The following is a 15,723-nucleotide window of genomic DNA, read 5'->3' on the forward strand; positions in this document are numbered from 1 at the left end:
CTCCTTGGTGGCTTGGGCAATGTCATCAGTCCTTTTTTTTTTTTTTTAAATTTTGGGGATTTTGGGTCCATACCTGGCAGCAATGAGGGGCTATTTCTTTGTTTACTTTTCGGGTCACACCTGGCGATGCACAGGGGTTACTCCTGGCCCTGCACTCAGGAATTACTACTCCTGGCGGTGCTCAGGGGACCATATGGGATGCTGTGAATTGAACCAGGGTCGGCCGTGTGCAAGGAAAATGCCCTTCCTGTTATGCTGTTGCTCCAGCCCCATAGGGGGTGGGGGGGCTGTTTCTGATTCTGTGCTGAGGAGTGCTCCCTGGAGGTGCTCGGGGACCATGTGTGGTGGCTAGTATTGAAGTGAGGTCAGTGGCATGCAGGTCAAACTTCTTAGCCCTTGTACTATTTTTCTGGCCCCCACAAGTGAGTGTATTTTTTGCTTGCTTGTTTTTGAGCCACACCCAGCAGTGCTCAGGGTTTACTCCTGGATCTGTACTCACTAATCACTCCTGGTGGGCTTGGGGGACCGTACAAGACGCCAGTATTGAACCAGGATCAGCCACGTGACAGACAAGCAACCCTTCTTGCTGTACTATCTCTCTGTACCTGTGGGTTTGGGGTTTTTTTGAGTGTTCTTAGAATGAACATGGAGGGGTCTGAAAGATCAATGGGTTGGGCATATACTTTGCCTGAAGAACACTTAGGTTTTAGCACAGAACATGAAGAAACCACGAAACTTTGCTGGGTGTGGTCCCAAAACTGGGAAAGGAAAAAGAACATGAAGATTTTAACTTCTTTTTATTATTTTGCGCAATTTTGGAGTTTCCTGGATCAGATGAATTGTGAACTATTTTGAGATCACCTATGGCTGCTCCTGAGAAGAACTTGACTTTCATCAGCAGGAGACAAAGATAAGATGGGTTAGTTTTGAGGTGCCCAAGACCCCCTGAACTAGAGGTTGAAGTTCCTGGGTGGCCCTGTCCCTGAAGCTCAGCCTGGTGGTCTGCAGGAATGGCAGTTGGAGAACCCTCTGCCTGCCACACCTATATTTCATTCAGGGCCTGGAGAAGAGAATTTTGGTACAGGGAAACTGGCATATGCAACTGACTTCTACCCTCATGTGTTGCCAAGAATAGGCAACAGTGTGCCCAGTTACTCTAAAATATAAATTAAGGGTAGAAGTGTCTCTAATGTTTTTCTAAAGGGAGGGGTGTGTAGACTGGATACACTTTTCAATTTGGATTTAGGATTTTTTTTTTGGGAGGGGGGCATAGCCAGTGGTGCTCAGGGCTTACTCCTGGCTCTGCACTTAGGCATCATTCCTGGCTCAGGGCACCAGATGGGCTGCCTGAACCCTAGTCAAGCAAGGCAAATGCCCTACCCTACCAGCCCCAGGTTGAGAGTGTCTAGGTCAGGAGTCAGCCGAATCCTGTAAACCTAAAGGAGACACCCTGTCCCCAATGCTGCTTGAGTTCAGCTTTCCAATTTGATTTGGTTTTAATTTTTCTAACAACTGACTCAGGGATCATGTATGGTAATGCTCTAGGGGCCATATGCTGTCTGTATCAAGGACTGGAGGCCGGAGCAGCCTACTCTGACTTCCCTGTGGGTTTTTATTTTTTTTTTTCCAATTAAGGCTTCAGCCTCCAGGTCAGGGAGCAGCGGAGCCCTATGAGACATGCCCCTTGGAATGATGACCTGTCCTTCTGACAGCACGCGGCACTGCAAGGCGGGGAGGAATAACTCCGGGGCCCAGCCTAGCAGCATGACTGGCTGCCCAGGCCAGAGCTGGCTCCCAAAGCTTATTGACAACCAACAGTTGTTTTTCATCCTTGACAAATAGAGGCATGCATTCTGCCTCTCAGCTGCATCCACAGCCCTAAGGATAACTTTTCTTTTTTTTTTTTGGTTTTGGGGTCACACCTGGCGATGCTCAGGGGCTACTCCTGGCTCTGCACTCAGGAATTACTCCTGGCAGTGCTCAGGGGACCCTATGGGATGCTGGGATTTGAACCCGGGTCGGCCGCGTGCAAGGCAAACGCCCTACCTGCTGTGCTATCACTCCAGCCCCTAACTGACTTTTCTTAAAAGTGATTTTTTTTTTTTTTTTTGCTTTTTGTGTCACCCAGCGATGCACAGGGATTACTACAAGAGTTACTCCTTGCACTCAGGAATTACTCCTGGTGATGCTCGGGGGACCATATAGAATGCTGGGAATGAAATTTTCTTTTTTCAATGAAGTCAGTAGGCTTAAGAAGTGGGGGGGAGGGGCACTGAAGGAGGATGCGAGAGAAGAGCCCATAACCAACAGTTACGAGGGAAATTTAAAAACCTTAAGCTGGGATATGGGCAACTCAAGAATGCTACACCAGGATAATTGATTTATTTTTCAATTAAATTTTGGGGACCTTGGTGATGATACTGCAGGTATAGCACTTGCCTTGCACGCAGCTCACCCGTGTTCAGTCCCTGGCACTATATAGTCCCCACCACCAGGAGCGAGCCAAGGAGTGAGCCTTCAGGGTGTGTCCTTACCCCCCCCCCCCAAAAAAAAAAAAAAAGGAAGAAGAAGAAGGTTTGTGGTCCCTGGCACCATGGTGCCGAAACAGCACCACATCCTCGGACCCTCACACTGAACCACTCGCCCTGGTTAGCAAGAATCGTAGGAGCAGCTGGTCCCAGGTGCCCTGAGCTTGCTTGGGAAGCTGCGCCACTGCCCAGAAAAGGGATCTTTGAGAATTATATGACCTCGATTGAAAATATAATTAACCTCAGTTAAAGTCTGTACAAAGCCGGAGAACTGCACAGGGATTAAAGCGCTTGCTTTACTTGAATTTAACTGAATCTGATTCAGGTTCTGTCTCTAGCATCACGTGGTCCCCCTGAGAACCAGTAGGAGTTACCCGTAAGAACCAAACTGGGAGTAGCACACCCCCCCACCCCTAAAAAAGTCTACATACACTACTTTTCTTCTTACTGGGGGTGTGGCAGGACATACCTGGCAGTGCTCAGGGCTCAGTCCTGGATTTGCTTGGGTCCCTCCTGGCAGTGCTTCAGGGACCATATGGGGTGTTGGGGACCAAACACGGTTATTTAAGGCAAGCACCCTACCCACTCGGCTGTTGTTTCAGCCCCCTCCTCTGCATACTCTTGAGCAGCTTGCCTTTCTCAGTTTGAGAGGGTATTGTGCACGGTGATCTAAAGGCTGCGCTCTGGAGCCAGTCAGCTTGGGTTTGAATCTGGCTTCACCGCTTCTTAGCGCTTTGATTTTGGGCAAGCTTTTTAAGCTTTTCCCTGTTAATCATCTGTAAACTGGATAATAATTATGCTGACTTCATAGAGTTGTAAGGATTAGATTATTAAGCCCAGGTGATGGTTCAAAGGGTTAGGGCACATGCTTTGCGTGCCATAGTCCTGGGTTCAGTCCTCTGAGCACTGCTAGGGATGGCCCCCCAGAACTACTGGGTGGCCCCCCCAAAGTGAATAAGAGTATTTAATATATTAGAAATGTAGAAATGTTTAGCATAGTACCTGGAAAATAGTAAGGCTCAGTAAACAGTGATGTAATTATTATCGTATAAATAAAATACTGTTATACGAAAAGTAGGAAAAACCTAAGAAGAAAAACTGATGGGGCTGAAGAGATAGTATTAGCTGATAAGGTGCTTGTCTTGCGTGTTGCTAGATCCAGCACCACATATGTTCCCCTGAGCTCTCCAGGGGTAAACCCTGAGCTCTGTTGGGTGACACCCCAAAACTTGCATTTAAAAAAAAAAAAGGAAAAAACAGATTAAAACTACTAAAATGCATTTTAAAAACCTTTGCATTTAAAAAACTTCAGATGCAGTTTTTTCTACCCGGAAGCACAGAGCACTGCAGCGCCAGACCTTTAGCCAACCATATGTCACTGAGAGATGCCCCTGGGCGCCTCAGCCCCCAATGGGAAAAGAGACAGGTTGTTTTTGGGAGGGGGCTGGGGGAAGGGAGGGTGTTGGGTCACACCCGGCAGTTCTTCTGGCGTACTCCTGGCTCTGTACTCAGGGATCACTGCAGTGCTGGGAATTAAACCCCATTCAGTCCAGCCATGTGCAAAGCAGGGGCTTACCCTCTGTACTATATCTCCAGCCCCCCCTAATATGAATATGTGTTTACATTCGTTTCATATATCAATGCTTCTTAACAATGGAATATTGGTCTATATAATGATGTATATCTAAGTAGTAGTTATTACATAAGGAATACACAGAGAGAAGTGCTATTTTTTCTTGTTGGGGGGGTCCTCAGGACTCACTCCAGGCTTGGTCTCAGATAATTCCTGGTGGTGCTTGGGAGACCATCTGGGATGTCAAGGATTGAACCCTGGTTGGCTGCATACAAGGCAAACACCCTGCCCAGTGTACTTTGTCCCAGCCTCCCAAAATGTTATTTCTCCACCATTCATTTATTTATTTATTTGATTTTTTTTTTTTCTTTTTGGGTCACACCAAGCAATGCACAGGGGTTACTCCTGGCTCTGCACTCAGGAATTACTCCTGGTGGTGCTCGGGGGACCATATGGATGCTGGGAATCGAACCCAGGCCAGCCTCGTGCAAGGAAACGCCCTCCCCACTGTGCTATCGTTCCAGCCCCACCTTTTATTTATTTAGTTTCTGGACCACATGCAGTAGTGTTCAGGGTTTGCTCCTGACTTTGTGTTCAGGGATCACGCATGACGGTGCTCAGGGGACGGTATGGGGTGCTACAGATAGAACCCGGATAGGCTGCTTGCAAGGCAATTGCCCTGCCTGCTGGACTGTCACTTGAGCCTCTTTCTATCTTACATTTTGGTCACCAGAGCAGACCCTGTCCTACCCCTTCATCTCTTCAGACTATTGCTTTCTTTGGACAGGGTTATGCACTGATTTCAGAAAAGGCCTGCTTCCTAAGCTGGGCTTAGTTTCAGCTCACCACTGGATTGCAACAGCCAGTATATAACTGGATAGTCCAGTGGCAGGTGACAGGGAAGAAACAACTTACTAAGAAGAATGTGGAGGGGACGATTGAGCGGTAGTGCAGTGGGTAGGGCATTTGCCTTGCATGCGACGGACCCGAATTACTTCTGACTTTGCACTCAGGAATTGTGGTGTATATGGACACCAAGGATTGAACAGAGTGTCTGTGCAGAGCATGTTCTCTCTTTGAGCTCTCCCTGGTCCTACATCTCCTGTTTATGCTATAGAGTACCCCATTTTATTTTTTATTTTATTTTATTTTTTTTTTTTGGTTTTTGGGTCACACCCAGCGATGCACGGGTCACTCCTGGCTCATGCACTCAGGAATTACCCCTGGTGGTGCTCGGGGGACTATATGGGATGCTGGGAATCGAACCGGGGTCGGCCGCGTGCAAGGCAAACACCCTACCCACTGTGCTATCACTCCAGCCCCCTATGGTACCCCATTTTTCATACATATAGGAATTTTGGATATTGAAACTGTTTCTCACTTTTGTTGCCATTTTTAACAATCTTGGGGTGATTGTAGTCCTAGGCATTACCAAACAAAACCAAAACAGCACGGGGCTGGGGATACATGTCAGAAGACTACTAGTATGCGTGCTTTGCAAGTAGGAGGCATATGCGTGTATCCCAGCACCACCTCGTTCTCTGAGCAATGCTGGGATCAATCCCCAAGCAGTATGTCAGAGTAGCATCTGAACACCTAGGTGTAACCTCCAAATCAAAAATACTAAGAAACCCCAAAAGAAACCAGTAAGCCAAAAAAAAAAGACCAATATATGGTCAACCTGATATATGGCAGTTTTTTTGTTTGTTTTTGAGAAGGGTGGTTGTCCCAATCAGTGGTTCTCTGGGGACCGTATGTGCTTAAATTCTTTGAACCATCTCCATGTACTTTTTTTTTTTAATTTGGGGGCTCTACCTGGTGGTGCTCAGGAATCTCCTGGCAGGCTTGGGGGGAATCATACAGAGTGCTGGGACTTGAACCTTAATTGACCATGTGCACGGCAAATGCCATGCCTACTGTACTGTCTGGCCTCTCCATATGTTGTTTTTAGTTTTTATTTTTTATTATTAATTAATAAATTTATTTTTGCTTTTTTGGGTCACACCCGGCGATGTACAGGGGTCATTCCTGGCTCTGCACTCAGGAATTACCCCTGGCGGTGCTCAGGGGACCCTATGGGATGCTGGGAATCGAACCCGGGTCAGCCACATGCAAGGCAAACGCCCCTACCCGCTGTGCTATTGCTCCAGCTCCACCATATGTTGTTTTTATGATCTTTGAAATTATTTCTTTAGACTAAGTGCAGTAAGTAGAATCACTAGTTAAGATTAAGTATGTAGGGCGGGTGGGCAAGAGACTCTGTTGCTCTTCTGGGAGCTTGGTTTTAAGTCTCTGGATGCTGGCCGTTGGTAGGATTACACGGCATGGGGGGCAGTCCCTGGGTGTGATCGCCTAGCTACTGGAAAATGGGAAATCTGGCCGGAAGAGGCCCAAGTCCTGATCCAAGCAGGCTTGGAAGTCTCAACCCCGGGTCCCACACACCTGGGTTCCTCTGCTGGTACCTTCATGCATGAGACTCATCCGAATGTGTGGAGAGGGGCCTTGAGCATGGCTGTGGCTAGGCTCTGGAGGTCTTCAGCTGCAGGAGCTCTGCTCTGGGTGGGGAGGGAAGCTGGAGCCCACCCCCTCCGAGAGACCCCGGGGAAAACAGCCAGTCGCTCGGGCAAGAGACTCTCTTTTCTTATAAGGACATATTTTCTTTTCTTTTTTAATTGAATCACCGTGAGATAGTTACAAAGCTGTCATGTTTGAGTTTCAATCATAAAACAATCGAACATTCATCCCTCCACCAATGCACATTTTCCACCACTAATGTCCCCAGTATATCCCCCCATCCCACCCCCATCCCAGCCCTCCCCCTGCCTCTGTGGCAGACAATTTCCCCCATACTCTACTTTTGGGCATTATGTTTTGCTCGGATTTTCCCACCACCATTCAAGCCTGCCTGCCAGGGGCAGATGCTAGATAATTTTTTTTTTTTTTTCTTTTTGGGTCACACCCGGCGATGCACAGGGGTCACTCCTGGCTCATGCACTCAGGAATCACCCCTGGCGGTGCTCAGGGGACCATATGGGATGCTGGGATTCGAACCCGGGTCGGCCGCGTGCAAGGCAAACGCCCTACCCGCTGTGCTATCACTCCAGCCCCGATAATTTATTTTTTATTGTTTATTATGAATATCATGAGAGGTCGCAGGGCCGTGAAAGTATCTGTGTGCTTCTGGAATTATAAAATTGTAAATGGTTGGGGTCCAGAGACATCTCTGTAGGGAGCTAGTCACTTGGGAGTCTCTGGATCAAGGCTGCTGATGCACTGAGATGGTGCCGGGAGGCAGATCATTGAAGTGACAGCCAGGACCCCAAGTGGCCCGGGAGACGGGAAGGGACGGCCTGTCTCTGCCACCGCCATGTGGCCTGGAGTCAGTCCTGGAACCTGCATGACTGGGTTTTGCTTCTGGAAGCTCATGACCGCTGGGGTTTCATCTGGAGCGGGCGGAGAGGGCACATCCGCTCCATCAGAGGTGCCCTCCATCAGTACGGGGTCCGGAGAGATCTCCAGCAAACTGCTCTCCCTGGATTCCCTGCTATGTCTCAGGATCAAGGCCATTTATGTGCTGAGATAGCACCCGGAGGCAGATCATGGACATGACAACCAAAATCCCAAGTGGGCGAAGGACATATTTTTAAATCTTTCTATAGGATATAATAGCAATAGCACAGCAGGTAGGGCGTTTCCCAAAAAGCAAAAAATAAATAAACGAAATGAAATCTTACTTTAGTAGAGTACCACCCACTGTATTATATCTTTACCTGCCACCCCCCAGTTTTTTAATTAACTTTTTTTTTTTTCCTTTTTGGGTCACACCTGGTGATGCACAGGGGTTACTCCTGGCTGATGCACTCGGGAATCACTCCTGGCAGTGCTTAGGGGACAATATGGGATGCAGGGAATCGAACCTGGGTCAGCCGCATGCAAGGCAAACACCCTACCTGATCTACTATCACTCCAGCCCCCTAATTTATTTCTTACAGACTTACAAACTGTCGTGATTACATTTCAGTCATACAATGTTCGAGTACCCATCCCTCTACCAGTGCCCATTCTCCACCACCAACGTTCCCAATGTCCCTCCCACCACCCCCACCCCTTCCCACCCCCTGCCTCTGTGGCAGGCACATTCCCTCTTACTCTCTCTCTCGGGTGTCACAGTTTGCAATGCAGGTACTAAGTAGCCATCATGTTTGGTCCAAAGCCTACTTTCAGCATGCATCTCCCATCCCCAGCGAGCCCTCCAACCATCAGTGACTTAGTGGTCCCTTCTCTAACCCAGCTGCCTTTCCCCCCATCACATGAGATCATGTTTGATCTTTTCTAGCAGCTGCATAGTAAGTATTCCATTGTGTAGCTATATCAAAGTTTCTTTAACCAGTCATCTGTTCTCAACCCCTAGTTTTTTTATATTAATAACATATTTTAGAAGTCTTTCTAGATATGGTAAATTTTATTTAATTTAGTAAGATGACAATTTTTGGAACATGTTTTAGGGCATATAGCGCTGTGTGTGTGTGTGTGTGTGTGTGTGTGTGTGTAGGGGTCGGGTGGTGTGGGGTGCCTTGGCTGGAACCCTGGCCTCACACATGCAGGGCAAGCTGTGCCACATCCCAACCCTTCAAATAGTGTTTCTGGACCCGTCTGCCTTTTCAGCCCTTTATCTGGACCATGAGAATGGCCGTGACTGTCATCTAGACCAGCACTAACCTGTCAGGTGCTTTGATTGAAGCAGAAAGGAAAGGTGATAGTAGTCCCATAGCATCTGTGTTGGTTGATCTCTCTTTGAGGGATATAAATGTTCTAGATTGCTCTGTGAGAAGAGATTCTGGCCTAGCTATTTCATATGTCTTCGGAGTGTACCATGTTTTGACTTTTCTGAGTGTTTAAGTACAGGCTAACAGGGTGCTGTGGGTAGGATTCATCCCTTGGGGGATTAAACCTGTGGTCTGTTATGGTCTATTCTAACTCTGAGGCAAGAATAGGAATTAAGAGTGCCTCTTGGGGGACCACAGAGATAATACAGCAAGCAAGGCCTTGTATGTGGTCCACCTGGGGTATGAGCATTGCTGGTGTGGCCCAGCCCCCCCATACACACACAAAGAATGTCTTTTGAGAAGGGACAGGGAGGCCCTACCAAATAATGCTCGGGCGTTAGGGGTCACTTCTGGCAATTATTGGCCAACTTGGCCAGATAATTCGAGGCTAAGGCCAAGGATGTGGTGCCAGGGATTACCCGAGTCACGTTGTAGTGTCTGGGTGGAGGGTCACCTGGACCATACCTGGAGATCCTTGGGAGGATCCATGTAGTGCTGGAATAGAGCAGGGGCCGAGTTTAAAGCATGTCACCTGACCCCTGTTCTCTCTCATGGCTACAAAATAAGACTCTTGGGGCCCGAGAGTAGTAGAGCAAATAGACTTCTCCTGTTGCATGTTGATGACCCACGTTTGATCCCCAGCACCATATGTGGTCCCCAAGCACCACCAGGAGTGACCCCTGAGCCAGGAGTAAGTCCAAACGAGGCCCCAAAACAAACAAAAAGACGGTTATAACCCAAGTCATTGGCAGAAACTTCTGGACATGATCAAATTCTATTAGCATTTTTTTTTTAAATTTCAAAAGTAAAAACTTTATTTTCAAGTAATATTCTACTTCATTCTGTTTATTTTGGTTCTGGGCCACACCTGGCAGTGCTTGGGGGTCACTCTCTGATGGTGTTCACAAGACCATATGCTGGGGTTGAGCCCTGGCCTCCTGCAAGTAAAGCACCCCTTCACTTGAGGCGTAACTCCAGTCCTGAGTCATCTCCCTGACCTATTACAAGTTATCTTTAAAATAAAAAATTTTCAAAAGGACAGTGGCCAGTGTGACAGTACTGCAGGTAGGTATTTGCCTTGCCCACAGCCAACCTGGGTTCAATCCCTGGCATCCCATATGGTTCACTGAGCACCATCAGGAACAATGAGAGCAGAGCCTGGGATAAGCCCTGTGTGGCCCCCAAACCAGAGAAAAAAAAAAGACAAACCAAAAAATGGGGCAGGGGGCTGGAGATGCAGCTTAAAGGGGTTAGAGTACCCCGGGTTTCACCCTTTGCAACACGCGGTCCACCAGGCGCTGCTGGCAGTGGCTGTAGTCCTTCAAAACACCCCAAAGCCTTTATTCTTTTGAGGTCCCAAGTCATGTTCTGGAAATACAGAGTCCAGCCTGGCGGTACGTGACCTGCTGTTCTTTGGGCACAGCAATATTGGTGGCCACCAAGGCCACCATAGTGGTGCTGGGGACCACACCGGTCAGTTCTTCTGGCCTGGCGAGGGTCCAGCTCTTTGTTTTGCTTGGTAACCGCAGCTGGCAGTGTGCGTGGGTCACTCTAGCGCAAGGGTCGCTCCCAGCCTTATTTGGTGGCTGGGATCAGACCCAGACTCCACGCTGCGCAGCTCTGATTCTGCCCGTGGCGGCCCCAGTCCATGACGCAGCCCTGGCAACAGGCCCTCAGAGGACAGGGAGTGCTCTGCCACTTGGATCATCCCTGGCCCCAACTCTGGGGGTTTTTGGTGTTAAAAACAGAGCATGATACAGAGGAAGGGGGAGGGTAAAAAACATGATGCAAAGTTTGCTCTCTACAGTTATTTTTTAGAGAGGGTGGTCCTGGGCATTGCTGACCCCTAGGCCAACTGGACCTTACAGTTCAAGGTCGAGGGTTCTGTGCGCTCAGGACCCTCCCCTGTGGGGGCCTTCACTGCTCCCAGGCTATCGGGGGTGGGAGGGTCCAGTTTCTTATTAAAAAACATGGGGGCATGAAGAAATAGTGCAGTGGGAAGGGCACTTGCAGCACAGGCAGCCGACCTGGGTTCCATCCCCATCTGTTCCCCACATCCCCGTCAGGAGTAAGCCCTGAGCACAGCAGATGGTGGCCCAAAACTCAAAAGAAAAAAAACTGGGTTGTGCATGTGTTTGGGCCACACCAGCAGTGCTCAGGGCCTGCTCTGCTCAGGGATGTTCACTCCTGGCAGTGCTCGAAAGGGGCTGATCCCAGGGCAGCTGAGTGCCAGGCAAGCACTAAAACCCCTTGTACTGTAGGGGGCTGGAGCAATAGCACAGCGGGTAGGGCGTTTGCCTTGCATGTGGCGGACCTGGGTTCGATTCCCAGCATCCCATATGGTCCCCCGAGCACCACCAGGAGTAATTCCTGAGTGCATGAGCCAGCAGTAACCCCTGTGCGTCGCCGGGTGTGACCCAAAAAGGAAAAAAATAATAATAAAATAAATAAAACCCCTTGTACTGTGTCTCCTGCCCCAGCTGAGCGTTCTTAAATGTCTGATTCAGTAGGGTGATGTATATTCATTTCGTGTGAAGCATGTACTTCTCCAAAGGTTTTTGATCTTGCAACTCTATCTATTAAACAAAACTTTTCTTTCCTTGCCCATGGCTGTAACTCAGCAGTAGAACACGTGCTTTGCATCAGGAGGGCTCCGGGTCAGATCCTTGGCAGGAAAAACAAAACCTGGCTCTGACCCCAGGGTCACTCCTGGTGGGCTTGGGGGACTATATGGGATGCCAGGAGTTGAACTCCGGTCGGCCATGCAAACACCGCTTCCTGCTGGATTATCACTCCATCCCCTAAACAGGATCAGTTGGAGACAAAATCCAACTCAAACCTGCCTAGACATGCGGGGGGATGTATACGGCCTCTCTCTGATATTCAGTGGACTGTTAATGTTTAGACAGTGCAGAGCCAACGGCACTGAAAGGTTTCCCGTGTCCCATCTCAGTAATAATGGCAGTGCTGTGGCTTGTCCCTCTAGTCCCCTGTGCAGTCAGGGGACAGTGCTCCAGGGGGACACCAGACATCACTCAGAGGCCTGGGGCAGGGTGTCTGTCTAGTCAGGGACTGTTCATGGGAAATGGGATGATAGGCTGGGAAAATAGTAGATGTGCCTTGTACTTGTTGTCTGGGAAACTCCTTTAAAGCAACGTTTACATTTTGGCGGGAGGCGTAGGGGGTGGATGCCGTTCTTAGCAGTACCTAGAGGGGGGACTCCCATACGCAGAACATCTGCTCTGACCTTTGAGCTGTCTCTTACCCCCTCAACAATTTATTTGGTTTGGGAGCCACACCCGGTGGTGCTGAGGTAGAGGCCAGGGGTGTTAGCTACTGTGCTAGGGGGTCACTGAGTGGTGCTCAGGGGACCATGTGACTCCAGGAATTGAACCTGTGCCTCCTGCGTCCAGTGCATGCACTCAGCTTGTTCTGCTGTCATTCTGGTCCATAAAGCAGCTTGGGGCTGCACCTGGCTCTACTCAGGGATAACTCCTGGTGGGCTCAGGGATGTGGGGATTGGACCCGGGTCAGCTACATGCAAGACAAAAGCTCTACCCACTCAGTGTATTACTGTTCCACCTTCCCATAAAGCAACAATGAAACAGACCAAACATTGTATTCATTTGTACTTAATTTGCATGTAGAATAGTGGACTTTCGCTCTTTTTTTTTTTTTTTTTTTTGGTTGTTTTCCTTTTGGGCCACTCTCCACAATGCTCAGGGATTACTTCTAGCTCCTCTTTCAGGAATCACTCCTGGCAGTGCTTGGGGGACTGTATGGGATGCTGGGTATCGAACCTGGGTCAAGGCAAACATCCTACCCACTGTACTATTTATTGTTCCAGCCCTGGATTTTTTGCTCTTAAGGAACTTTTGAGTTGAAGAAATGAAATGTGTACATATGATTACTATCATATATCTCATGCCTACTCTGTGCAAGTAGACTGCTAATTTTTTGGTTTTGGGCCACACCCAGCTCTGCTCAGGTCTTATTCATGGTTCTGTGTTCCGTGATTACTCCTAGTAATTACTCGGGATCATACAGGGTCTTGGGGATCAAATCTGGGTCCACCGCATGCAAGGCAATTGCCCTACCACCTGTACTATCACTCCAGCCCTGCTGAATGTTTTATATGCATTATCTCCTTGAGAAATCTCTGAGTTACCTGTTATTATCTGTACTCATTGTATCTAATTTAAAAAGACAAACAATATTTATTTTTTTGGGGGGGTCACACCAGCAATGCACAGGGGTTCCTCCTGGCTCTGCACTCAGGAATCACCCCTGGCGGTGCTCAGGGGACCATATGGGATGCTGGGATTCGAACCCGGGTCGGCCGTGTGCAAGGCAAATGCCCTACCCGCTGTGCTATTGCTCCAGCCCCCAACAAACAATATTTAGACCTGGGCCTGGAGAGATAGTGTGCTGGTGGGGCACTTGCCTTGCATGCGGCTGACCCCAGTTCAGTCCTCAGTACCCTATATGTTCTTCCAAGCCTGACCAGGAGTGATCCCTGAGCACCAATGAGTGTGATCCAAAAACACACAAAACCCGCTTAGACACAGGAAGTTTACGTAGCGAGGTCACAGAGGTCACATAGCTAGTGCAGACGGAAGTGTGTGGATGCAGACAGTTGGACTCAAGCAGGTACTCGAGTTTAGTTTGTCAAGATCCCTCTTCGTTTCCTCTCTCCCACTCCTTTATTTGCTTCGAGTTTTGGGGGCCCCTGCCCAGCAGTGTCGGGCTCCTCCCAGCTGTGTTTGGTGTTGTTCCCAGTGAAGGGGAGTCTGTGTGGCTCTGTGCTCAGTCCACTTAGCTCTCTCGGGGGGGCCTGCTCCTTCAAATTGAAGAGCATGACTTAAATTTCTGGGATGTGTTTGACTCAACTTTATTGGTTTTTTGTTTCGTTTGGTGGCCACGCCAGATGGTGTGCAGAGCTTACATTTCACTCTGTGCTCAGGGATCACTCCTGGTGGGGCTCAGGGGATCATATACGGTGCTGGGGATAGAACAGTGGCTGGGAATGTACCAGGCAAGCACCTTAACCCCTGTACACTCAGTACCACAGCTCGTCGCTGGCGGGGTAACACGGGTTGATGACCACAGGGCTGCTTTGTGGACGGGTTATTCGTTCGCACTGCTCGATGCCCACAAGGGAGTCTCAGCTATTGTTCAGTTGCCTCTTCTTGGAGCCCAGAGAAGAGGCTGGCCACCTCACTGCCCCAGTCCTGGCTGTCCTAGTCCTGCCTTTATCACCGTCACCATGTAACCAGCTAAGATTTCCCCATTTCTCCAGCCTAGGAGTTTGGTCTGTCTTGGGTCTTTCCCTGTTGACAGAAGGGAACTTTCATCACATCACTCCTTTAAAGCCCTGCAGAGCCAGCCCTCACAGTCACGGAACTCCTTCTGTCAGACTTCTCTGGGGCTGCTCCAGCCTTGTGTCTGGACTCTCGCTTCCGTCCATTTCTTCTCCTACCTCCCTTCCCTTTGTTGCTAGTTTCTAGTGACCTGGGATGGCCCGCACCTGGCTTCTGTGCTCCCGCCCTTGGCTTCAGTGTTCTCCTGAGGTCACGCACTTCAGTTGTGGTGCTTGCTCACGCAGGTGCTCACTGTGGGTCTCTGGCTGGGGTGCTCCCTGGGGAACCACGCCTTAGTTGTGTTCACACCATGCATGGGTCTGAGACAGCAGAGCTGCAGGCTACAGCCATGCTTGGTGCACGTGAGTGCCACTGGCATTGCAGGCAGTTGCATGCCGTCCCTGGGCTCCTCACCCTTTTTCTGGCTTTATTCCATCATCGGTTCTCTTTTTGGATCTTTAGATATACTAATTCTTTTTTATAATTAGAAACAAAGTTGAGGGCGGGGATTGTTTTAAGCCATATCCGCATTCCACAGGATTCAGTCCTGCTCTCTGGGTCACTCCCGGCGCTGCTCAGGGACCGTATGTGGTGCTAGGGATCAGACCTCTCAGCCATGTACAAGACAAGTGCCTTAACCCAGGTACTCTCTTTATGGTTCCTGAATGTTCTATTTAGTGTGCCTGACCTTACTTTCCCCTGACACTTAGCTAACTCTGTCTCGTAGGCCACATCTGGGTTTGGAAGATGCAGAATTGTGCTTTGCTTTAGCCTGGATTGGGTGTCCATAGCTCTGGCCGGCACAAAGCTTCGTGCTTATTCTGTCAAAGTATTTATCACTTTGTATTTTGTTTCATTTTGGTTTGGTTTGTTTCTAAGGGCAGGGGGGTGGGGAAGGGGTTGGGACCACACCCACTAGCTCAGAAGCTCTGCCTGTTCTTAGGAGTATCACATATGGTGCTCAGGGGATTTGAACCAAGGTCAGATCCTGCAGCTGCCTGCAGCCAAGTGCCTTACCTCCTGTACACATCGCCAGCCTCGCTTCTGCACTTCTAGTGTGTGTTTATGTTTATGTCATTTCCCAGTAGAACTAGATATCTCGGCTCTGCTCCCCCTCCCCGAGTGTCGCACAGTAGGCGGTGAGTGTGTGACTGGGCGAGCCGATGAGTCCAAGCTGGCACGTAGGCGTCGTCTGAACTGCCCGCTTCTCCTGTTCTTCCTTCTAGGACCCAGGTTTCAGTGATGAGACATGGGGTATGATGTAACCCGATTCCAGGGGGATGTTGATGAAGACCTGATCTGTCCTATTTGCAGTGGAGTCTTGGAGGAGCCGGTGCAGGTGAGTGGGTGATGGCAGTGGAGTGAGTGGAAAGTCGTGGGCCCAAAGGGGAAGTCACCAACTCCTCCTCCTATCACTGCCCTCTGGCCGCCTCCCT

At 49.3% G+C, this 15,723-nt stretch overlaps 1 protein-coding gene across 3 annotated transcripts in view; it reads left to right on the forward strand.

Annotated features, from left to right (window-relative positions):
- RNF41 (ring finger protein 41) overlaps window positions 1-15,723 on the forward strand; it is a 35,826-nt gene that overhangs the window by 8,722 nt on the left and 11,381 nt on the right. For all 3 annotated transcript variants that reach the window (XM_055127240.1, XM_055127242.1, XM_055127241.1), the window contains one exon: window positions 15,514-15,626. In XM_055127240.1, the coding sequence (XP_054983215.1) occupies window positions 15,537-15,626 (90 nt within the window). In that variant the 5' untranslated portion in view covers window positions 15,514-15,536. The remainder of the gene's footprint in view (window positions 1-15,513; window positions 15,627-15,723) is intronic.

The sequence above is a fragment of the Sorex araneus genome, chromosome 2, assembly GCF_027595985.1.
Source record: "Sorex araneus isolate mSorAra2 chromosome 2, mSorAra2.pri, whole genome shotgun sequence".
Taxonomy (NCBI): Eukaryota; Metazoa; Chordata; class Mammalia; order Eulipotyphla; family Soricidae; genus Sorex; species Sorex araneus.